At 44.3% G+C, this 24,212-nt stretch overlaps 1 protein-coding gene across 1 annotated transcript in view; it reads right to left on the bottom strand.

Annotated features, from left to right (window-relative positions):
• The window catches only part of PCNX2 (pecanex homolog 2 (Drosophila)), a 258,890-nt gene that overhangs the window by 228,063 nt on the left and 6,615 nt on the right, over positions 1-24,212 (bottom strand). Inside the window, 3 exon segments of the mRNA XM_019549852.1 lie at positions 10,135-11,442; positions 12,222-12,258; positions 14,069-14,186. Coding sequence (XP_019405397.1) covers positions 10,135-11,442; positions 12,222-12,258; positions 14,069-14,186 — 1,463 coding nt within the window.

The raw sequence follows: 24,212 nt of genomic DNA, 5'->3' as shown, positions 1-24,212 counted from the left end.
ACTGGATGTATTCAAATCAGCTGTCTGGATGATCTCCCCCCTCAAGTACAGAGGGAATTGGCTGAGGTCATTGCAGGACCCCTGGCACGGCTTTACGAGCACACATGGTGCTCTGGTGTGCTGCCAGAGGACTAGAAGGGGGCCAATGTGGTTTCCATCTTCAAAAAGGGGAGGAAGGAGGACCCAGGACACTATAGGTCAGTTAGTCTTACCTGAATCCTGGGCAAGCTTTTTGAGAGAATTATTCTGGTACATGTCCACGAGGGGCCAGCAAGGGAGATTATGCTTAGGGGCAATCAACACGGGTTCTTTAGAGGCAGGTCCTGTCGGACCAACCTGGTGGCCTTCTACAACCAGGTAACCAAATCCTTAGACGCAGGGGCAGCAGTGGACATAGTCTTCCTAGACTTTCAGAATGCCTTCAACACTGTCTTTCACCCTGTTCTCATTAAGAAACTGGGGGACTGTGGTGTCACACAGTTAAATGGGTCGCCAACTAGTTGGAGGGCCACACCCAGGGAGTGGTGGTGGATGGGTCATTTTCGACCTGGAGGGATGTGGGCAGTGGGGTTCCGCAGGGCTCGGTCCTTGGGCCCACACTGTTCAACATCTTCACCAGCGACTTGGACGAGGGCGTGAAAAGCACTTTGTTCAAATTTGCAGATGACACTAAAATGTGGGGAGAAGTGGGCATGCTAGAAGGGAGGGACAGGCTGTGATTGGATCTGGACAGGTTACAGGGGTGGGCGGATGAGAATAAGATGGGATTCAATACTGACAAGTGCAGGGTACTGCACCTAGGGATAAAGAACCAGCAGCATGCCTACAGGTTGGGGAACACTCCCTTCTCATCAGCACAGATGCAGAAAAGAATCTTGGAGTCATTACAGACTCCAAGATGAACATGGGCCACCAATGTGGGGATGCAGTCAGGAAGGCTAATTGCACCACAGATGCACCACGAGCAGGTCCAAGGAGGTGATCCTCCCCTTCTATGCAACATTGGTCAGACCGTAGTTGGAGTACTGCATCCAGTTCTGGGCTCCGCACTTCAGGAGGGATGTGGCCAGAATCGAGAGGGTCCAGAGGAGGGCCACTGGCATGATCAGGGGGGCAGCAGGGCAAGCCCTATGAAGAGAGGCTACGAGCCTCTCATTCAGCCTCCACAAGAGAAGGCTGAGAGGGTATCTGGTGGCCATCTATAAACTGGCCAAGGGGGACCAGCAGGCAATGGGAGAGTTCCTGTTCCCCTGAGCACTACTGGAAGTAACAAGAAATAATGGCCATTAAGTTGACGGAGAGTAGATTCAGACTAGACCTCAGGAGGCACTACTTCACAGTCAGGGCAGCTAGGATCTGGAACCAACTTTCAAGGAAAGTGGTGCTCGCTCCTACCCTGGGGGTCTTCAGAAGGAGGCTAGATAGACACATAGCCAGGGTCATCTGACCCCAGTACTCTTTCCTGCCATGGCAGGGGGTTGGACTTGATGATCTGCTCAGGTCCCTTCCAACCCTACCAACTATGAAACTGCTGATTGTTTTAGCAGAAGTACCTAGTTAACATGATTTTCTATACTGTCTCAAACTGCTTGCCATGGTGCAAAAAATCTATTTTAAAATAAGGTTATCTGATGTTGAGACAGAATGTGATAGCACCCAGGGTGTCTGCCACAGAAACTAGAATGCTGTAGAATTTATGCAGCTTTTTGCAAGAGTACAGAGAATTCTATTCGTCTGTGTCTTCTACCACTGCTGCCAACCACTCATTTCAACAGTGTTCCTCAGACCCAACAGAGAACAGCCTGATGGAGTGTGAAAGTACCATGAGCCATGCACTTGTACCCTCACGGAAGTCAATGGCAACACACTAAAAAGAGGGACAGAATTTTACCCTTTGAAGCACTCTTTTCTGTTTTATGTTCAGGGTTTTTTTTGATTAAGATCATTGCAGAAGACCAAATTTTGTGCCTACAGAACAAAAGGAATTGTGAGTGTGCGTATCATGAAAGACAGGTTTCCCTTTGATTAAAAGCTTGGCTAAATAAGCATATGTAACATCATGCATTGCGATTTTAGCAATAAATCACTGATGTCATATACTATCTTACTTCCCTCTGCACTTTAACTTGGGGCCTGCATATAACATCCTAGCCAACTCATTTGGTAATAATGTGGGCCTCTTTTTCATTCTTTATTTTTCCCCATAATCTCTAGCTTGTCTGAAAGCAAAGCTCTGAAACCTTCCAGCTGGTGGTTAGTATAATTTGACAAATTTCACATCTATATTTTCAACAGCAGATTTAAAACTATTGATCTCATTTTCCATGAACATTTGTCCCTAGATATCTACAAGTGTTCACCCCTTCAAATTTGCTACACCATCCCCAGTTAGAAGTTTGCACTTCACAGGGCCAAGACTGTCTGCCTTTGCTGGCAGTCCCAGAATAGTATTTCCAGTCTTCTTCAAAAGCAAAAGTTTCAATGACTGGTTAACAGGTACTTACATCCTAAAGCAATTTGCATGAAAAGATCTCAGTGTTTTAAAGTAGGTCAGTATCATTATCATCACCCCCATTTAGAGGTGTAAACGCTGAGGACAGAGAGAAGTAACACCCCAAGGTCACCTCAGAGGCCAAAATAAAACCAAGTTTTTTGAATCCTACTGGATCTAATCTGATAACTCAAAGTTACCTTAACAGCATCAAAAATAGCTTGAACTTGCCATTACCTTGCTAGCCTTAAATTTGAAGATGTCCTTAAAAGTAAATTCTAACTTAAACATAGAAAATGTTTTTCTTTGCAGATACAAAAGACCCCCCCCCCCCAAAAAAAAAAAAAAGGTTTCCTTTGCAGGTACCAACCCCAGAAAAGAGGAAGGGTGTTGTTTCTACAGTCCACAACATGGATGAGTACCTTGAATAAAACCAGATGGTGCAACAAATGAATTCAGGCCAAACCATTCGGTCTTGGTTTCTACTCCTATAGCAGATCATATTTCCCGAGAGATAATGTTATCTGTCCTAGATTCCAAGTCAATTATGTCAGAACAAAGAGTACAAAAGCTTCCATCCCACATAAGTCTGATATATACAAATCTTACTCTGCTACAGACAAGTCAGTGGAGCAATCAGCCAGCACAGAAACAACCTTGATTTGCACAAACCTGTGCATTAGAGAGATTTTTCCTAGGAGACTTTAAAACTGCGTCAGAGGGCCAGGTTACAAGGGACACTTCATACATGTTAAAATCACTTAATACTTGCTATGTTCACTCATGTCATAGAAAACTTAAAACTTTTCAGTCAAGGAGTATCTCCAAATCATATGGGGCGCATCTACTCATGCCGATTTAAGGCACATTAGCCATTTAAGGAGCATTAAGGGCATAGGTGTACATATGCACACTCTTAATGCACCTTAAAAATGGTGATTTTAGGCTATTCGCACCTAAATTTGATACCTACAAAAGCAAGTATCAAATTTATGTGTGAAAAGCTAAAGTGCCTTAACATGTGTAGATGTGCTAAGGTGCATTAAGGTACGTTGACTGAGTTGGGACTAACTTTACTCCCAAGCCAGTCTGCATACCACGTTAAGGTGCCTTAGTGTGTGCATGTGTAGACGCATGCGTAAATCACCTTAATGCACATTAGGCAAATGCGCATTAAGTTTAGGTGCACACAAAAGTACATGTAGGCATGCCCATTAAGTAATACATGTTCAGTTACCATGAGCCGGCTCTGTGGAGCTAATACAAACAGTTTGTGGTTCTCTAGCATCCCAAGCTACCCACTCCCAGCACCCCACTCTACTGCCCAGAGAGGTGGTACCTACCCCAGAAGAACATCCCCTGGTTGCTATGGGGGGTGTGACACCAGACCATATGGCATCACCCTGAGCACCCACTGAAAGCCTCAACATTCACCTGGGTGCAGCAGCAGCAATCAGTACAGGTTACTGGGCCAATTAAGGTGATAAATGGCTGGGCCAGTTACAGTTAACCCTAGTTAAGCAGATGTATGGCTTCATGAGTCAGGGGAGTAGCAGGTAGGTCTGCTCCCCGATGATCAGTGGAGGTCAGCCCATCCACACCCATTGTGTAAGCACCAGAAGAGAAGCCCCTTGCTCTGTCATCTCTGTAACACCAGAGGTCCTGAAAATGTGCGTGTAATGTATCCGGTCCAACTATTCAACACTGAAGTCAGTGAAGAGCCCCTTGTGGTCCACAACTCCCTGGTACATAACTGAAAAGAACTCCTTAGAGTTTATGTAATCTGAGATGCACTGATGGGGGCACAGAATGGGTACATTGGTCCCACTGACAGCCCTCACAGGTTAGAATGCCCATCAGTTCTAATCCAATGATAACCTTCCAGAAGTCTCTACTTCAGATTCACTGAGGGGCCAGCTCTTTAAGGATGGCGTTACACACTTCATGCCTGGCTGTCTTCGCCATCTTCCACCCCATACTGAACTGGTTGGTGACAGAATGGAGGCTGTGGGTGTTTGCCAACTTCCAAATAACCAGGGCCATGCGTTTCTCAACGGACACAGAGTGCCAAAGCCCAATGTCCTGGCACTGAAGCTTGGTACAAAATGTCCATGAATGTGTCACACAACATTGTAAATTTTCACCGCCACTGCTTGTCATCTCAGCAGAAACTGCTTCCACTCATTTGAGCTCACCAGTAGTGCCCAGCAATGATGAGGTGCCATCTGATATTGGACCCACAGGACCCTGACTTGCACGGCAGCATGTTGTTCCTCCTGCAAATGAGCCAGTACGATGCTCATGCCAGTGTCACGGTCCTCAGAGAAGCATTTCACCAGGGCCATGAGCATGCTATGCTGAAGCATGGAGTGCCTGTGGATTATAGCAATCAAGGCAAGGATTTGCTTGATTCCACTACTCATTAGGGGTGTGCGAAGCTGGTAGTATTCAGATCCAGATTCAGCCCGATTCGGGGACAGCGATTCAATTCGCTAATTCAGATCACTGTCCCAATTCAATTCGGCCGAATCTGAATCTGAAGATATATTTTTTCTACATAGCTTGAGGTACAAGTTATGGCTTATGAATGCCGAGATGGTGGGGCAGATGGAGCGTCCTGCAGGAGTGTGGGGACATCCCCTGCACACTTGTCGGTGGACCTGGAAGTGGACCAGAATCCAGCCCACTTCCGGGTCCGCTGCAAAGCACGTGGGGGCCCTCCCATTGCCCCCAACTCACTAATCGGCTGTGGGGGAACCCTGGGTGTCCCATCAGACCCAGGAGACAGCAATCACTGAGCCGGGGGGTGAGGTGGTCCCCCACACACTCCACGGTGGACCCAGAAGTATGTGGTTCACTGCCGAGCACATGGATGACTCCCCCGCACTCCCATGGGACACTCTATCCACCCCACTATCTCAGTGTTCATAAGCCACACCTAGTACCTCGAGGTACATAGGAAAAAAATATATAAAGCTGTATCTATGGCCAAATCAGGAAATCTCTCTGAATCAAATCAGAGGCTTCCGAATCGATTCAGAGAGATTAGTGGGTCTCCTGATTTGATTCAGATTTGGCCACCGAATCAGGCTGAATCAAATCAGCGATTAAAGCTTTACACAGCCCTCTACTCATCTCCAGAATGCCCCTGGAAATCTGGTGCCATCTGGAACAGTAAGTCATAGAGGGCTCACCAGTAGTCACATCACATCATCACTTCACCTCACTTAACAGGCACCTTCATCTACATTTGGCTGTTTTCAGCCGGTATCAGAAATATGGGAATGCTAGCACAACATGTCAGGCAGCCTGCTTGCTGGCCCTCTAGAAGCAGAGTATGAGCTGTGCATGTAAGGTTCATAGTAAATATGGCTATGCAACTGCTCAGAACATGTTCTAACTTTAACACTGCATAATGGTCCACAAAGTTTAACACATACCTAGAGTCCTGTGTGACAAGGCACTGACTGAAATGCACTTCTGTGTGGGTGGTAAGAGTTTAACCAAGGTTAAAACCATTATTGGCCTGAAAGTCAGAGTATTTCAAAATCTCTAAAAATCAAAATCTATTTTAACAATGGTGTAAGAAACAATAAATAAGTTTTGAATCTCTTTGTGTCACAGTTTAGTGAATAATGTAAGTAGTAAGGTCTTCTTGTAGAAAAAGTGATATATACTGGGTTTCCTGCATTTCATCTGAGCACAAGATTCTTCATTTATACGTGACCAATTAGTTCCAAACCTCTTCCAATCACTACAAGAAAATTATCCTGATCACTTGCTCTCTGCAAATTACACAAAATGTTTAGTCATTCCTACATTAAATTTCTGAATGCTAAGCTTTCTAGAAATAAGAATGCATCTGGAGGTCCAGGTTTCTCATATTCCTTAATGTGCTCTTCTATGCCATATATTTATACCCATTTGAAGGAGGACTAACCCTCTGTCAATTAAGCTGGTTAAGGTGCAATTAGCCTAAGTAATTCCATTGAGGTTGTTTGACTTTTCCAGATACTTTTCATTTTTTGTAAAATCAACCCTTCCACACATGCATATAATTTTAATACAAATATGGGTTTTTATTAATTATTGTACAAACTGTAATTAACTGCTGCTGCAGAGCCAGGAACTTTAAGCTTGTAATTACAATGCCATAAAAAAAAATAAGAAAAGGTCTGTGTCAAAGAAATCAGCAGTATTTTGCAGCAACAGTCAATAATCAGATTGTGTTTATTTTGGATTAGTGCCCGCAAACCAGATTAAACTTGCTTGCCTTTAAAAATAATTGTTCTTTAAGTATCTGACTCTTTCATGCATACAGCACTGTGCAACAATAAATGGACTCCATCTAAACAGTAGTAACTGGATCTTTATTAAGTGCATTGTACATAATGCTGTTGCTTGCAGCCACTATACAGGCCACCCCACACTTAAGGCTGTTTCACTTAGTGCTATTTCACTACAGCGCTCATTTTACATTGATACCCAATTCCATTTAGCGCTCAACAAGTTTTGTTATAACATTTGTGGGCATCCAACAGTTGGTACTGAAACTGACACTAATCCTGGCAGCCCTGATTCCCTGCAACTTGTTATATTGGTTGTAATTGAAAAGTTCACATTTATTGTGTCCTCCAACAACCCCATAAGTTTATTCAGAACACTAGCAGAGAATACTTTCAAACTGCTACTTGCAAGATGCTTTAGCTTACATTAGGCATTCTTCCTCATCCCTTTCCAGCTTCTTCTAAGATGTTATATGCTGAGCTGGAATCAACTGAGTCTGAGGACAGAGAAGCAGTGCTAAAATCCAGTCTCTTTCCATTGTAGCTGATTTGTTACTCAGTTCTCTTGCTCTCCTTAGCTCTTTGCTAACTTGTAAGTCAGTGGTATTCTCTTTACTTCTACCAAGCCAACTATTCCAGTACTGTCGGACAGACAGCTTGATTCAGCTGTACTGGATGTCACTTGCCCATGCTTCCCTGCTACCCTTTCTTGGCAAGTGTGAAACTCCCTATTATGTATTTGTCTGAACAGAATGCCCTGGAGCCCTATGGACAAGAACAACCCTGCACTAGACACTTTACAAACAGAACTAAACCCAAAACTTCTACCTGTCCTGGGGAGGGGGGCGAAAGAAAGAGAAAAATATTTTCTTATCCTGAACTCTATGCTTTAACCCAATACTGAAAAAGTATTTGAGCTCTCACTTTGTAATCATATTTCTGGCATAAACCACTCCAACAGAGAATTTCCCCAAGAGCGGAAAAGTAAGTCACAAATCTGCCAAATTATTTCAAGACTTCAGGACTGAATTTGCCATTGTAAACAACTGATTCTTTCCTATCTTCTAAAAACACTTCTCTTCTAAAGTGTTTTTAGAAATCTATGGCACTAATTTCAAAATGTAAAATAGTGATAATATATCCTTCCTCTTCAGGGATGTAGGTAAAAGGAGCTAAATATGTACTAGGTAGAGAGGGGGGTTGTGGTATTCATGGCCAAAATGACTGCCTTTGGACACGCAGTATTTGTCTCCTCACCTAACACAGCAGCCCAGGGAAAGCTCCTATATGCTCAGCGGTACTGGCCAATAAAATTATAGGATTGATTTTAAAAAGGGACAGCATTCTCACATGTGTGGACAGTCATGGCTGTAGATGAAAGACAACTTAAGTCTGTCCATATGGGAGACTACCAGTTGTGTATATGAACTAATAATATCCCCTAAGTTTTGTTATGGCATCTGTGGACATCCTGATCCATTCTGGTCAGTGGTTACTTCCTTTACTTAAGTTTAACACTGCTATTGAGAAGACAATAAATCATGCTTTAACTCTATCAGTTTTCTCCATCTGAAAACTGTTTATAAATTGGTTTTATTTTTGTCATTTCAAAACTTTTTTTTTTTAGCTAGAACACAGCAGTGTTTTTTTAATTTTATTCCTCATATGTAGTGCTTCCTCAGTTTTAGTCATCTAACCACAGATGTCTCAATTTAGCTATTGTTTTGAAGAAACTTAGATGCTACAACACTTACAAACAATAGCCCTATGAACTGGAGTGGAAGGCATTGGGATAGAGTGCTGACAAAAATAGGAGCAAATAGAAGGTCACTGGGAAGCCATATTCATGTATGTAAGGTAAAGCTAATGTGTAAATGAAAATCTCTCCTCATTTGCAAAGAGCTATTGTATAAGTTTTTCCTACCTGCTAGAACTATAATATAGGAGATTTATTCCAAGAGTCACTAGGTCAATTAAACCACAAAATTCTGAAAGTTATTGGCAATAATACTAACTACCCGGACTGTTACTCTTGTAAGAAGGCTTGTGGTTTGTCTGGTTTGAGTGGGACACAAGACATTACACTACCAAGCCACACATTTTAAAAAGATAAAAACAGCACTCTTTGTGAACCCTGGACTTTCTATTAGCAAAAACGTCTTTATAAGGAAAAAAGCCCCTTAGAAACAACATTAGCCAGTCACTGCACAAATGTAAAATTAGTAAGAAACGTTGTGTTAAAAAAAATTAATTGCTACCCTGGATAGTTGGAAGAAGCCCACCACTGTGATCCAGAGGTTACCTATACAATTCCTGGAAGGATAAGTAAGTATGTCTTCATACTTATTTTTGGTATGTCTTTCTATTTATTAGGGCTGTGTGAAGCTTCAGCTGCCGATTCAATTTGGAAGAGATTCGGCCCAATTTGGCAGCAGAATCTCCAAATTCGAATCAAATTGGGAGATCAATAAAAAGGTCCAAATCAATCTGAAGCCTCTGAATCAATTCAGAAAAAGATCTGGAGGAGACTTAGAGATTCAAGGGGTCCCTGCTCACCGCCGTAGGGAGTTGAACCTGGGCTCCGTGCCAGTAAGTAGGGGGTGGAGGGGCGGCGGCTGGAGGAGCAGGGAGGGGACCATGAGGGGACCCTCTCCAGGTCCCATCCCCTGCCTGCTCCCCCAGCTGTGCCTCCAACCCCTGCCCACTCTCTCAGCCCCATCAATGGCTGCCTCGCCCAGTCCCAGCATCCCAATGCTTTAAAAAAAGCCCCACACTCACTGGCTGCTGCAGCAGCTGTTAAGGCTTCTGGGGGCTTGTGGCAGAGCCCCCACACACACAGCACGGGGCAGCGGGGATTGCCTCTCAGCCTGGCAGGAGCCGGTGAGTGTGGGGCTTAAAAAAAAGTGCCAGGATGCTAGGGTTGGGCAGGGCAGCCATTGATGAGGCTGGGAGAGTGGGCAGGGAATGGGGCCTGTTTGATCTGGAGATTCGGTGACGGCCAAATCTCTGAATCAGATTTGGGACAGTGATTTGAATCACCAAATCGCATCACTGTTCCCCGAATCAGCCAAATCCGAATCCAAAGCAAATACTAGCTGCTTCACACAGGCCTAGTATTTATACAACCTCAGATGAATGCTGGATGAGATTGTGCTTTGGTTTCCAGTAAAGCACAGGTCTCTTAGTATCAGGCAGGTATGCTGTAACCTTCAATACAGAAAGCCCATAATAGAACAGAAAAAAGGTACGGTCCTTGTTTTATAGATTAAGGGTCTCCCCAACAAGCTCTGGATTTATGATAATCAAAATAATCTGGCAGTTTGTTAGAAAATAGTAACTTTAAATCATGCATCATACCTCCAACAGATCCATTATCCTTTGTAGTCTCTGTTTTGACACTGGATTGATTGGATGCCTTCATCTTTGAGGTATTAATGGATTCCAGTAAAGAGACAAATTCCAGGAAGTTGGATTCATTAGGTGTCTGTCCTTCTTTGGCTTCTAGGTCAGATTTAGAGGTTGGTAAAGCCTTCTCTTTATCACTAACTATTTCTGTAGAATTCTTACTTAAAAGAATGTCTGTCCCACTGTCTACACTCAGCACACGAACATGTCTCTTTTCATGGGGAGTTTTACGAGATCCTGGATCAAGGTTTAGTTGATCTTCTTTAGAATTAAGATCTGTGACTGGCAAATTCTCAGAAACATCTTCCAGATTTGGACCTAAGCAAGTGTTAGTTTCTATGGGTGTATTTGCAGGATTGCTTTGTTCCTTTCCTGCATTGTCCTGATCACCAGATTCGTAACCTGAACACTGGTTGGATGATAGATCAACCTTTAAATGCTCTGAAGTTCTTTCACTCTCACTGGCTTCTGGAAAAACATTACCTCTACTGCCATCAGAAAATTCAAAAGTTATAATGGGAATTTTGAGCTGTTCGTTATTCTGCTGACTGTTCAGATCTTCTGTAGCTGCACTAGAGTCTGGGTTTGAGCTGGTTTTCTCAGTGCTTAATACCTTCAGGTGAACAGAACCTTCTAAATCATTCACAGTGTTTGGAGCACTACTCATAGTGATTATTATTTTAATGGGTTCATGTAGACTAAGTTGGTCTCCAGGCTGAGAGCTGTCAACAAGAGCAACAGCAACCTCACCGTCTGAATAATCAAGATCCTCATTAGTGTTATCGAGGTTACAAGAATTTTCCCTTTGACCATCAGTCTCTTTGGCTGCAATTGCAGTACACTGTGGACAGTTGTTACTGAAGCTTTCATAAGATGACCCATCTGACAATTTCTCTCTCTTGTTATTTTTTGGATTACTTAAATGCTCTGAAATAACTGAATTTTCACTGCCCCATGGCTCCAGAGGAAAGCCATTTCTTAAACCATCACATTGTGACAAAGAGATATTTGACAATTTTTTAGCCATATCTGTATACACAAGAATATCTTCTGATGTATGGGGAACAGAGGGCTGCACCTTATTTTCTTTTTCATTTGTTCCATTAGTAGTAAATGTCTCCACAGTCACTGGTTTTGTCACTATCGCTGAGGTGGTAGAACTTGTCATAAGGGCTGTAGAAACAGGCAGTGTATCTGCTTTGACATCAGGTGAAGTAGATGTAACTGGTGGAACAGCTTGATCTTCTAACACCATAACTCCTAACAATACCACATATGTAAAATGAGGCCATACAAACAAAAAACATTATACATCTAAACATTAACACTAGATTGCAGAACTAAGGAAGCACCAAAAATAACCCAAAACCAGATTACTGTTGCCAATTACTTTAGAAAAGAGTCATCTTAGAAAGTTTTTATAGATGTCAATATTTCTGTCAACTTCCAAAACGTTTTGCATCTAGCTAAAAAATTAAGGATAGTGTTTCCTAGTTTAGGAATTGTTTGAAAAAAATATTTTGCTTTTAAATTACCTGAAAATATAGTTTCACTCATGTGAATAGATATACGCATACAAGTCAGACCATTAACGGTTTGCAAGTTTTTCTGTCTCAGGAGCCTATAAATTGTAGGTCTACCCTTTGTGTGCTTCCTCCCCTCCCTCCCCCACAATCAAGAAAAAGGAGCATGTATATATAATAAAAACCCATGGATCACCCTCTGCTTCTCAAAAATTGTTTATTAAACCCAAATACTATGCTAGTACACAGAGGTCTCTCCCTCAGGAAAAGATGAGAGAGAGAACAAACCAATGCAACAGAACTTTTCCTTACCTGGGCAGGGGTAGATTTTTTCTAATCTAGCTGGAGAGTTCACAACTACCCAACTAATTATCCACAAGGTGGGAAAAGGGAGGCAGCAGCCACCCATTTTTCTGGGCCAGATTAGCATCTAGTACAGACTCTTCATTTAAAAAAAAAATGGCAAGCAATGTTTAAAGAAAAACAGTTTAAAAAGGTAAAAAGCCATCAAGATACCTTTGAGATCCTCAACAGTTTCACGGGCTGGCAGTTCCTAAAAATCAAATACAAGGTTAACATGTGTTTTTTAACTCAGTGCATTAAAAAAAATGCAAGATATAAACTCAGTAGTTGCCTTATCACTGGTTTATGAAAGTATACAATAAGCATCTGTGGGATTTGTACACTCATCCTGATAAAGTGCAAGGTATTATTTGCATGATTGATAATGTCAATCACATTTCCTTCCCCTGGAATACCACAAAAGAAATCAAAGATGGATTTTGAAATCCAGCAGCCCCAGTTCTGGATTTTTAATCTAAGAGGACCAAGATCACACATATCAGTTTTACTTCTCCCCTATTACTGGCTGCTACTTAGTAAAATGTAAGATTTTTTTTCTATCATTTGGTATTATTTATAAAATATTGAAAAATAAATTATTTAACACAGACAGGACTGATATCTTGAAAAAAGATGCAAAGGGGAAATCAAGGTGGCATTAGTTTTCCTGACATCCGCAAACTCTTGTGGGATCAAGTCCCAGAACTGGAAGCAGGGAATTTCTCTTACATTGTCAATGATACCACTGGCAGGCCAATGAAGAGTAGGAAAAAAATACCTTACTATAAAGCAAAGAGGTGAGAAGACCAGGTAGAATCTGTATTGGCAGATATGCTGAGGCAAGCAAGCAAAGGGAAGCAAAGGGAAGGAAGGAGAGGGAACTGAGATAGGGACAAAGATGTAGTGGGGGAGTTATATAAACACCTGACTTCACAGGGGGGTTATGAAGGTAACCTGAAAAACATTTCTTAACCATACACATATAATACAGATAAGCATCCAAGTAAAAATGGCAGAGGGAAATTAACACTTTTATATTCAGAGCAGGGTTTCAATACTGCAGTAACTAGGAATGCACATGGAACAACGCACATGAAATGGAACATAAAATAGCAATGTATTCAAGGAACACTATACATTTGCCATGCTCAATAAGGCAGGAGTCCTGAGGAAATAAACAGTATATGATCATACATTTAAAAACTGTATCATAAAAAGACAAGGGAGGGAAATTTCAGATTGGACAGACAACTATAGCATTTGCTGATTTGCAAGTCCATGAATTTGAAACCTTAATGTTCTTTTAATGTAGATATTTTGTATGCAATATGTATACACCTTGTCCACCAGGTTCATACATCCCATTAGCTTTAGAATCTTACCCATTCCAGGTATGACATGTTTGCATTGTTTCATCTACTACGCAGATCTTGGAGTCAAGTCAAATGCATACGTTTAATAAAAGGGTTAGTATATGTGTGCAGACATGTGATAAGTCTCAGTTTCACAAATTTAAAAATGAAGCAACAAACCAGTTACTAATTATCCAGAAGCAAAGTCATTCCACAACAAAAATGGTTGTTATGTTTGATTTAGCAGCATGAAATAAAAAAGTGCTCACTTTGCCTCTAGAAAGCATCTTTTTCTTTCTGCAGCAGCAAAGACAAGTACTAATTACTCTGGATAAGATTAACCAAATGTAAAGATTTATCTACTGGGATGCCTAGCAAGTTACTGATATCTTTGTATATTGGTTCCTCTGAGGTGAAGGAGGAACTGACCAGTTTAGTGTAGAACATAACACACTAAACGCATACATAAAGCATTTTTCTTCTTCTGCATCAAAGTGTGAGGGTACATAGCCAACTGCTAAAAAGCATATGCAGAGAACAGCTCTGCATGGCTCTATGCAAAATCAAGCAATTAATTCAAGTGATACGTATTTTGACACAATATTATGGCGTAAATTACATAGCATTGCCCAGAAAGAAGATGCCAACATCAAAAAACAGTATACTAACCAAAACCCCTGAAGAGTAGCGCGAGTGTATAGCCTGTACTCTAGAACTGCCACGGATTGTTGGAGTTGACTCATTTCGTCTGAATTCTTCAATTTTAGCATTATCTCTTTTGTTTCTGCTGATCCAAAAAATATGAAAGTAGAAAATTAGGAACACTGTTTCTTAAGCTCACTGTATTTCATGCAATACTGCTGACATTGTCATTGCCATAGTGTTTAAATTAGGGAGGCAGAGTCTGGGATGATTTGTAGGGCCTTCCCTTAACAGATAGTGCGCTCCATGTTTTTCATTACACTCCTTCCCATCTTTCCCCAAATAGCCAAACTGAAGATTGGGTATATGATACAACCATCTACACACACCATTTCTAGCACTGGAAGATCTGTATTAGAATTACATTATTTCAATGTTTCCTTAGCCTCAAAATAAAAGAACATCAGCGCAAAAAGATTATGTTATTCCAGGAAAGCAGGACATAGCTATGTTAAACAGTGATATCACTCCAGCCTCTTGTACACAGAGCAGGTCACCTAAGTCAGCCCTATATTTGTCTACAAATGTATTTGTTGTTCCAAATGCTAGCTTGGGCTTTCTATTAGTAGCAGAACAACTAATTGTTAACTAATGAAAAAAAAAGTATGGTAAAAAATAATAACTATATAAAGCTCAGGCATAGAGAATGTACTCTGCTGATCATTTATATATTTCCCATCAAATATCTACCTGAAACAAAGAAAAAAATATTTTCAGCAATAATTATATTACTACATAAATCATTAAAAACTGCAGCAAAATAATTTATATGCCTTTTAACTAAGTGTCCCAGGGCAAGGGGAGGATATGAGCCCAGAAGGGCTAAAGAGGGATCCTGGGGAACAATACACGCCGGGGAGAACAAGAAGAAGGGAGAAAGGAGTAAAAATACCTTATTGACGGCAGGAACCGCGGCGGAGCAGGAAGCGGCAGCGGGACCTGCGCGGCTCAGTAGCCGTGGTTTTTTAAAGGGGAAGCAGCTGAGGAAGCGGAAAAGGAGAGCCACCCCAGAAGTATAAGAAGGGGAGGCCAGGAGGCAGAAGGGAAGGAGAGGTGGAGAGAGAACAGGGAGAGGTATCCCTGGGCCCACTAAGGAGTCAGAGGAACCAGGGAATGCTGCACCCAGCGCAGAAAAGGGTCAAGAGCTGCTTCCATGGAGTGACGCTACTGCTAGATCAAAAGGGACCCAGGTATCCCAGTTATATATCACCCTTGGGCCGCAGAGAGACTCAGTGGGAAGAAACCCATCAACTGAGACGGGGACCCACCGGGTCGCTGGAAAAGAGGTAACTAGTAAAGAGGTCAAACATAACCCTCACGTCTGGGACAGAGGCTCCGGGGGGGAACTCGTCGAGGGAAGTGTCCTGAGCTGAAAGAAGGGAACATCAAAGGCAGACACGCGCCCGATACACCATATAGTTAGAGGAGGTAGCATTAAGGGGGGGGTAGTTGGTGAAGAGGAGCACTCCGTCATGGGCGCTCCGAGGTAGGGTCCCAGCTAGATTGAAATTAGGAGCACATGCAGGTGGTGATAGTTTTTTCTCTCTTTTGTTACTTCTCGGATAGTTGTTAACTTGTCCTCAGACCCCGGAAATAGAGGAAAGGGGGACAGAGTTTTCCTAGGGCTTAATAGGCAGAGAAGCTCCGGTTTCATACTGGTCCTGGGAGGCGGAGCCAGGGAGACCCTGCATAGGAAAAGGTTTGGCCGTGGACAAAACACCAGGAGCACGCCGTCAGGGCTGGGTATAGGGCGAGGTACAGGGGAGGTTGGAGCCTTGCGAAGATCATCACGCCTTGGCCTGGGGTAGCTGAACCCAGACGGTCGGACCCCTCCTCCACTGAGATTCCATCAAGTCGTGGCAGGCAGGATTAGGAGGGGATAAGACCGCCCAAGGCGGGAGACCGGAGCACCCCACTTGTGAGAGACGGAGCAGAAGGCTACTACCAAAATCCAGGGCCAGGCGGCGAGGGACCGCATGATCGAGGCCCAACGGGTGCACTAAGGTTAAATATAAAAACAATTGAATAAACAACACTTTAGATAACCTGAAAAATAAATATATGTTTACACAGATATGTTCAGTGATCTAATAGCTCTTTCTATATATAACTTCTATAATCCCCCTGGGGAATAGATATAAATACTCTGGTACAAGCTTTACATACAAGTACCTGGACATAGGACAACATATACTTAGATTTCAATTGCAAATTACACTGCTATTATTAATCATGTAAATGACTGATTTTTTCCTACATACAATTTCAAATCTATGTGTCCACTATAAAAATGCTTTACCTCAGTAACACAGACCTCTTTATTATAAAACTATATTCACTTTATTAACTGGTTTCAGCCATGGAATTGTCAAGTCTTTGACTATTCTCAGCTGAAAGACTTTTGCCATCTATCTTATAACGTGAATATCAAAACAAAACATGAAGACAATTCCTTTTCTTTTACAAAGTGATGGATTCCTAGAAAAAAGACCACCTCAAATATTATGAATATGGATTCTACTTAGACAGTATTGCAAATGTATAATGAATGTAACCCTTATAATGGAAAAAGAATTTTCCTTCTGAATAACTTTTCTTCATTCCCCTCACAATTCATTCATCTAAACATGGAAGATAAGTTTGTCAAATACTATATTTCAATATTGAAATTTTCTGTATTTGAATTCTGTGTTAAATATAGAACTAAGAACTATGTAACTGAATAAGGTTTAGACAGAGTATTCCTTGCCAAACAAAAGGTAAAGTTATGAAAATGTATGATTATTCTATTCACTGGTTATCAAAATATTCAACAAACTGGAATGTTAAAACATAAGTGCCATACTGGGTCAAACCAACTGGATCCCCCGCATCCGTGTGCATCTAGGCCAGTATTCTGTTCCTAAGAGTGGCAAGTAGTACATTCAGTAATCCCTTTACACACAGTTGTCAAGATGTGCACACACCAGGGATTTATATAGTGGCATGATAATATTTTCTATTTTGTTTTCAAGTCCCTTAGTGATATTCAATATATTATTAGCTTTTTTTGGCTGTCGCTGCACACTAAAGTGATGCTTTTACAGAGCTTTTACAATGACTTCAAAGTCCATTTCTTAAGTTGTCAGAGCTAGGTCCGAACCCACCACTGTGTATGTATAATTAAGGTTATTTTTCCCCATATGAAATAGCTTGACATTGAAGTTCATCTGCCACTCATTTTGCCCACTCACTTAGCTTTGTGAGATCTTTCTGGAGCAGCTCTCCTTCAGCCTCAGATTTGACTACCCAGAATAATTTGCATCTATGAACTTGGAGTTTTCACTTTGCATCCCTATTTCCAGGTCATTGTCATTGAGCAAAATTAGGCACCACACAAATCCTGCAGGACCCCATGTTTGACCTCCCTTCATCCTGGATAGTGGCCATTTAGCACTACCCTTTTCTTCCTATCTTTCAATCAACTCTCAGTCTGCAAATAATTTTCCCTCCAATGCCATGTTAACTCATTTTTTTTAAAAGCTTTTTGGTGAGGGACCTGTTTGAAAGCTTTTCGAAAATCTAAATATATGCTGTCAACTGGATCCCTGGGTCTACATGATAGTCAGAATTCCAGCAGATCGGTGAGGCAGTCTGCCCGTTTGAGAAACCATGCCGACTCTTCCCCATGTCACAGTTGTCCATGTGCAGCTGATTTTATTCTTTATTATAGATTCTACCAATTTGCAAGGGATGGAAGTGAGATTCACTGGTCTGTAGTTTCTAGGTTAATCTCTAGAGCTTTTTGTAGATGAGTATTATGTTGGTTATCCCCAGTTGTTTATAACAATAGATTACCTACTATTGCCAATAGTTTTGCAATTTCGCTTTTGAGTTCTTTCAGAACTCTTAGGTGCATGCCATCTAGTTCTGATGACTTAGTAGTATTTGATTTATTCTAAAACATCTTATTATCACTTCAGTGTGATTCAGATCTTCAAACATATCTACTAGGAAGGATTGATCTGATGTGGAAATTCTCCCAATATCTTCTGCAGTAAAAACCAATGGAAAGAATTAATTAAGCTTCTCTGCTGTGGCCCTGTGTGACAGGCCCATGGCACACTCACTACAGCACCAGTGTCCAGGTAGCCAGTCTGCTGGGGAATTGGCCAACACCACGTGACCAGAAGAGGGCCCGTGGAGTTGTCCGGTCCTGGAACTCCTCACTAGCAGCATGGGGGAGGGAGAAAGAGGATATACCACAAGTGCAACCTGAAACTCCCTGCAGCTGGAGCAGGGCCAGCATACCCCCACAGGGGCGGGTTACTAGGCCAGGCTGCAGGAGCCCCATTTGCTACCAGAACTCTCTTGTGGAAACAGGCCACACACTTACCTGTGGCACCACAATAGGGAATCCTTCAAGGGGCAGGAGGCCCCACCAGAAAAGGAGATGCCATAGGCAACCAAACACCAGTAGGAGAAAGAGCAGGTATTGGCACAGAAGCCTGGATGGGTAAACCCAGCAGTGCAGCCCTGACTAAGCCTCTGCTCACACACCACAACACTGAAAGGTACCGCAAGGGCAGCTGGGATGGGAGGAGGCCAGCCTGAGAGAAACCAATAGAGCCCGCCGGGGAAGAAAACCCACCTGGCACCCCTGTGGCCACTGTCACTGTGTTTGAGTAGGTACAGACCCAAAACCCGATGGTAAACCAGTAGTGGCCATGGAGGACCCTAGGGAGCATGAGGGGATGTTGCCCAAAGTACTGGGGTACGTGGCTGGGTGCCATTAGGCCTACAACTCCAGCTTGCCTAGGGAATACCCACAAAGGTATTCAGCGGGGACCAGGTGAAGCCTGCCTCACTGAGTGCAGAACACTGAAGTAAAGTGTTGGGTGTAGGTAGCATTGATGCCCTGCTTGCCCACACCATGTGCACATGTTCAGGTTCATTAATGCTAAGTTGTGCAGTCATTAGTCAAGAAGGCCTCACCACTCTCCCGTGGAGAACCGTGCAGGCAGGCATGCCAAGAGATGGGCCAGCAGCCCATCACAAAGATCACCGAGACCAGAGTGGACCACCTGAGTGGAAAGGGGTAAAGTGTAGGTGTGGTGGAGCCTCACAGAAGACCTATCAGCTGAGCAACCTGGGGCTAGAGGAAGCACTAAGCAGCACCTCCAACTAATCTCAGATAACATCAAGTCATGGCAGATGAGTAGGCCTTGGGGTGGCACCCAAGTGGGCAGAGCATACCAGGGGTGGTGCTGCAAGTGTGGGTCTGCCACACCCTGTCATACTAAGTGCACTTTTTATACCTTGGTCATCTAATGGTTACACTAATTCACAACAAAACAATGTGAAGCTTAAGACAAGCCTCTTAAGTTATCCTATCAATGTATCTGATAGCAGAAAAAGGAAATAATAGCTTTGTGAGCTAATAACTTTGAAATCTTCAAAGGAATATAAATTGAAGTTACAGCAACTCAGAGATATCCAACACGAATTCCAGTAGTAGGCAGCAACAACTATACAGAAACCACAGTGAGCTGCAAAATCTACCCAAGAAGCTGGATAAATTATCCTATGCTGAGGTCTGCACTGCTGCAGCTGAACTACTGCCAGCAACCCAAAAAAAACAGTTTAAAGCTGGCTTAGGTATTTGTACACTACACTACAGCCATTTCTGTGCCAGCAGCACAGATGCCGTACTACAGGCTTCAGGACTGTCCGTATCCACCAAGTTGCTCACAAATACACAAAGCTACTGGTAACTTTTTCCTGTATAAGTTTCAAACACCGGCTTCCAGAGTACTTTAACAAAGGTTCAGCTTTCATAATGAATTGATTGTTTCTCTACTCCATTATAAGTTAGAAACAAGAATGACTTTCTTACATAGTTTGAAATTAACATGAATCCAAGGAAGCTACATTCTAGTGCCTAATTTGGCCATATAGGGAATGTCCAGACATGCATGGACATTTGGTTCCCCAGAGACAAGTAGTGGCAGCACAAGGTGCACCTTGTGCCACTGCTACCTGTCCCAGGGAACACCGATGACATGTATGCTATATCATGTGGCAAGTTGCCCCAGGTGGGGTAGGGGAGGCTGGGGCCAGTACTGAGCTGGCCCTAGCAGCCTTACCTGGGATCTTGGGGGCTTCCCAGAGCTACATCCATGGCAATTCTGCCATGGGAAGCCCGGCTGGCAGTCGCCACATGGCTCTGGGTGGCCTGGCTCTGCTTTTCAGCAGCACATGCTGGCTGAGCGTGCATTGCATCATTGTTGGTTTTTCCCCCACTTCTTTGACCCCTGAAAATCCAGGGGTAAAAAAAAACCTGTGGGAAAAACCCGGCCCAGTGCATGCTTGGGCAGTGCACCCTTGCAGTGCGGAGAACACCAGACTGTGTCGTATGTGTCACTGCAAACATGTTTGCAGCGCCACATACTGCACAGCCGCGCTTCTCTGGACATGCCCACAGGCACTCTGACTAGTGTCTTACTCTGTAAGTGGTCTCATTAACACCTGTTGAATGTTTCCAGAGTAATGTTCTCCTCATGAAAATAGTGTACATGGGCATGAAAGTATTTGATTCACTAGGAATGGGATTCTGGTCTTAGGGGAGACATAAAAGGTGTAATATACTATGTACTCTAAACAGAGAAGGCTGCTGCTTTCCTTTGGACTAGAGCAAGGACCCAGAATAATCCATAGATAGGGAAAGAAGCAGTGAGGGGCATTACCACAAAGGCTCTCTAAATTAATATAAGAGCTCAAGCAAAGCAAGAATAAATGTCCTTGCAACAGGGGGCCATCCCAAAGCCTATCATTACATCAGCCCACCCTCCTGTCTAGGGCAGCCTGCCCACTGTTTTACCCACCACACCTTTGATGCAATTAATAAGCTGTTGCTAAGCAGGAAGCTGCCCCTTTTATGCCCTAAAAACAAGGATGCAATACACAGCTCCAACTTTCCCTTTACTGTGTCCTAAGCCTTGCAGGTGTTATACTCCTGTCATTTCTGCACCCCCCTGGCAGTGTGCCCCTGTGTCTTTGCACCCATCTGGTGCTAGGCCTCCCTGAACCCCTGCATCCCTGCACGACTCTAGCACTAGGGCTCCCTGTGCCCCTACATCCCTGCCCCAGGGCTCATTGAGGCCTCTGTAGCTGCACCCCTCTCTTTGGCACTGGGCTCTGTGTGTCCCTGTAGCTGCGGCCTTCTCTCTGACACCTCTCTCTCTCAGCACCTGTCATTAGGCTGTACCTGAATAATGTGCCCCTTTCTCCAGACACTGATGAGGCCTCCAAACCTCCCCTTATAGCCTCATCCCAGTCCTCTGGTTCAAACAGTAACACAAGTCTAAGCCCCTGTTTGAACACTTACATAAACACTAGCAATGACAACCATGCTATGTCCCTTTAAGGAGACAAACTTCCACCCTTAGTGCAACATGCCCCTAGCCCTAGGTATCTGGGAGTCTTCTAGAGTCTTCCTGCACAAGAGACAGAGAGTCCCCCTGGCAGCTCCAGGCCTGGGCTGATATGCCCCAAAACCCTGCCACCTTCCAATCATGTGACGCCTGCAGGTTCTGCCCAATTAACCGCTTAGGCTGCTACCCCAGCAACCCACAGCTGTGGAGCTCTCTTCAAACTGGAATCCCCACAAATGGGCCTTAAAAACCCCAACAATGGATGCATCTACACATGTGCTTTAGTTCAGAGCTGACTAGTTAGCTCCTCAGTAAAGGAGTCATCATCTACACGTGTGCCAGTATTAGGGCACAGTAAATTAACTGCTCCCTAAGATAATACTGCTGGGGACAGTACTATCTTAGGGCACAGTGGGTGTGTCTACACATGCTATTAATTCAATAGTAAAAATACTGCTCAGTAAGCCCACCAGGAACACATCTACACTTGCCCCCTCTTGGGAGCAGATTTGCTCCCAGTGGAAGAAACCTAGTACAGGGCTGCTCCCATCTTCTTCTACCCTCCTGCAGCAGTCAGACTCCTCTTGGATGTTAGCTCAGGGGCTAGCAGGGAGCACAGGGCCAAGCTCTGTGGGCATGAGACAGCTGTCTCATGACCCATACACATTGGGAGGGGTCCTGATGTGCACAGGGCTGGGAAACAGCTGCTGCTGCACAGCTCTCCCACTCCATGCACATAGGGACAAAGGTCTGGGGCAGGTCCCAGCCAACTCCTGGCTGCATGGGTGACTGGTGCCTCTGAGTCAGGGGGCACTTGCCCACCCCCCCAGTGGCCAGTCAGCAACTGGGGGGGGAGGGTCCCCCGCAGCCAATTGCACCGACCCAGAAGTGCAAGGGATGCGTGGGTGGCTGTGGAGGGATGTGGGGGGCCATAGGGGTGTGTTGGGAGCAGTGGGGACTGGCCCTGGGGACCAGCCCCGGCCACCTGGCACCTGCACTGCCACTGCCCCATCACATGGGTATGGCCGCCAGTTGGCAGGGCACCACATCGCTCTGCACACTATCAGGCAGCTGGGGCCTCTGCAGCTGTTACCCAGAGCCTAGAACTGCTCAGCCTGAGCAGCCCCAGGTGCCTGACAGTGCATAGAGCCATGTGGTGCCCTGCCAACCTAGGTCACACCTGCACGATGGGGCAGTGGCAGTGCAGGTGCCATGCGGCCAGGGCCGGTCCCCACTGCCTCATACTGTGTAGGGGGGGACTCTGCCAGGAGGCCCCAGTGACCTTACAGCCACTGCTACTGCTGGTGAGTGTGGGTTTTGGGGTTTTTTGGGTTTTTTGAGTCCTGGACTGCTGGGGCCAGGCAGGGGGGCCATCAGGGGTAGGGCTTGATCGGGCAGCAGAGGCTGTGTGGGGGGCCTCTGCCAGGAGGCCCCAGAGACCTCACAGCCACTGCTACTGCTGGTGAGTATGGGGCTTTTTTTTTTTTAAAGTGCAGGGATACTGGGGTGGGTGGGGCAGCAATCAGGAGGACTGGGGGAGTAGGCAGGGGATGGGACTGGGCAGGGAAGTAATCCAGGGGGCTTGGGGAGCAGGCAGAGGATGGGGCCAGGCAGGGGTACCCCCCTTCCTCCAATCCTGCCCTCCTTACTTACCAGCATGGAACCTAGGTCCAGCTCCCTGTGGCTAGCACCAAAGCAAGGGCCAGCCATAGAGATGCTGTGGCAGGATACCAAAGCATCTCTGTGGAAGACCCGAGCCTCTGGTTGCCTCAGGTCACAGTCCTGGACCATGCCCTGCCCCGCTTTTTTTGCCCCAGGTATTTTTTGGCCCCTGGATACCAGGGGCCTAATTTTGCCCCTGCACTACAAATTTGCAGTTCAGGGAAACTATTTTTGTTCCTGCACATGCTTCTTGTAGAGTCTCAAAGGGCTTTGAGATGCTACAAGAGGCACTTGCGTGCTTGTCTGATGTGCCCGGTGAATCTTAAAACAAGCACATTAGAAAACTTCCACAAGTACATAGGAAACAGAGACCCCAAATCTAACCTCATCTGCCATTACTAAGGAAGTTCCTCAGTTCCCTCCCTGTGAGAACCCTGTCCAACACAGTTTCCTGGTTTTACTTCTTTGAAAATTCTTCTTCACAGAGGGAGGAGACACTATTAATTATTCTCTGACTCAAATGGCAAAAGGCAGGCCTCTGATATTCTTGTTTGAGTTCAACCCCTTTTGGCTCTGGGTTGTAGAAGTCAGCAGGTGAAATCTCTCCACTGATTCCCCAGCTCTCATTTCTCTGACTCCATCAAGCAAGACTTTCTTGCTATTTGCCTTCCCCAGCCCCAAAAAACAACTCAGTCACAGATAAACCTATCAGCTCTTCCCCTTCTGCTTTAGCTTTCTCCACCCTCAACTCAGAAAGCTACACATGCAAACTGCTTTGCTTCTCACTCCTGCTTCAGTCTTTTCAAGGAACTAGTTCACCTCTCCCCAGGGTTTCCTTATCAGATCCCAATCAGCTCTCTATTCCTACTTCTTCTTACGCCTTTATTAATCTTAGGTGCTGCCCCACCCTCCTCAGTTACAGTTGTAACATACCTGTCCCATCAGAGAAGCTGGATCCACTTACATGAGTTGCCAGTCCTTTGAGAGGACTTATTAGGTCCTTGCTTGCACAACTTAAAATTGCTATAAAACCCAAC

The sequence above is a fragment of the Crocodylus porosus genome, unplaced genomic scaffold (assembly GCF_001723895.1).
Source record: "Crocodylus porosus isolate Cpor-Errol unplaced genomic scaffold, CroPor_comp1, whole genome shotgun sequence".
NCBI classification, from domain to species: Eukaryota; Metazoa; Chordata; order Crocodylia; family Crocodylidae; genus Crocodylus; species Crocodylus porosus.
Note: the sequence above shows the minus strand (reverse complement) of the source record. Positions and strands in the feature narration are given on the sequence as shown.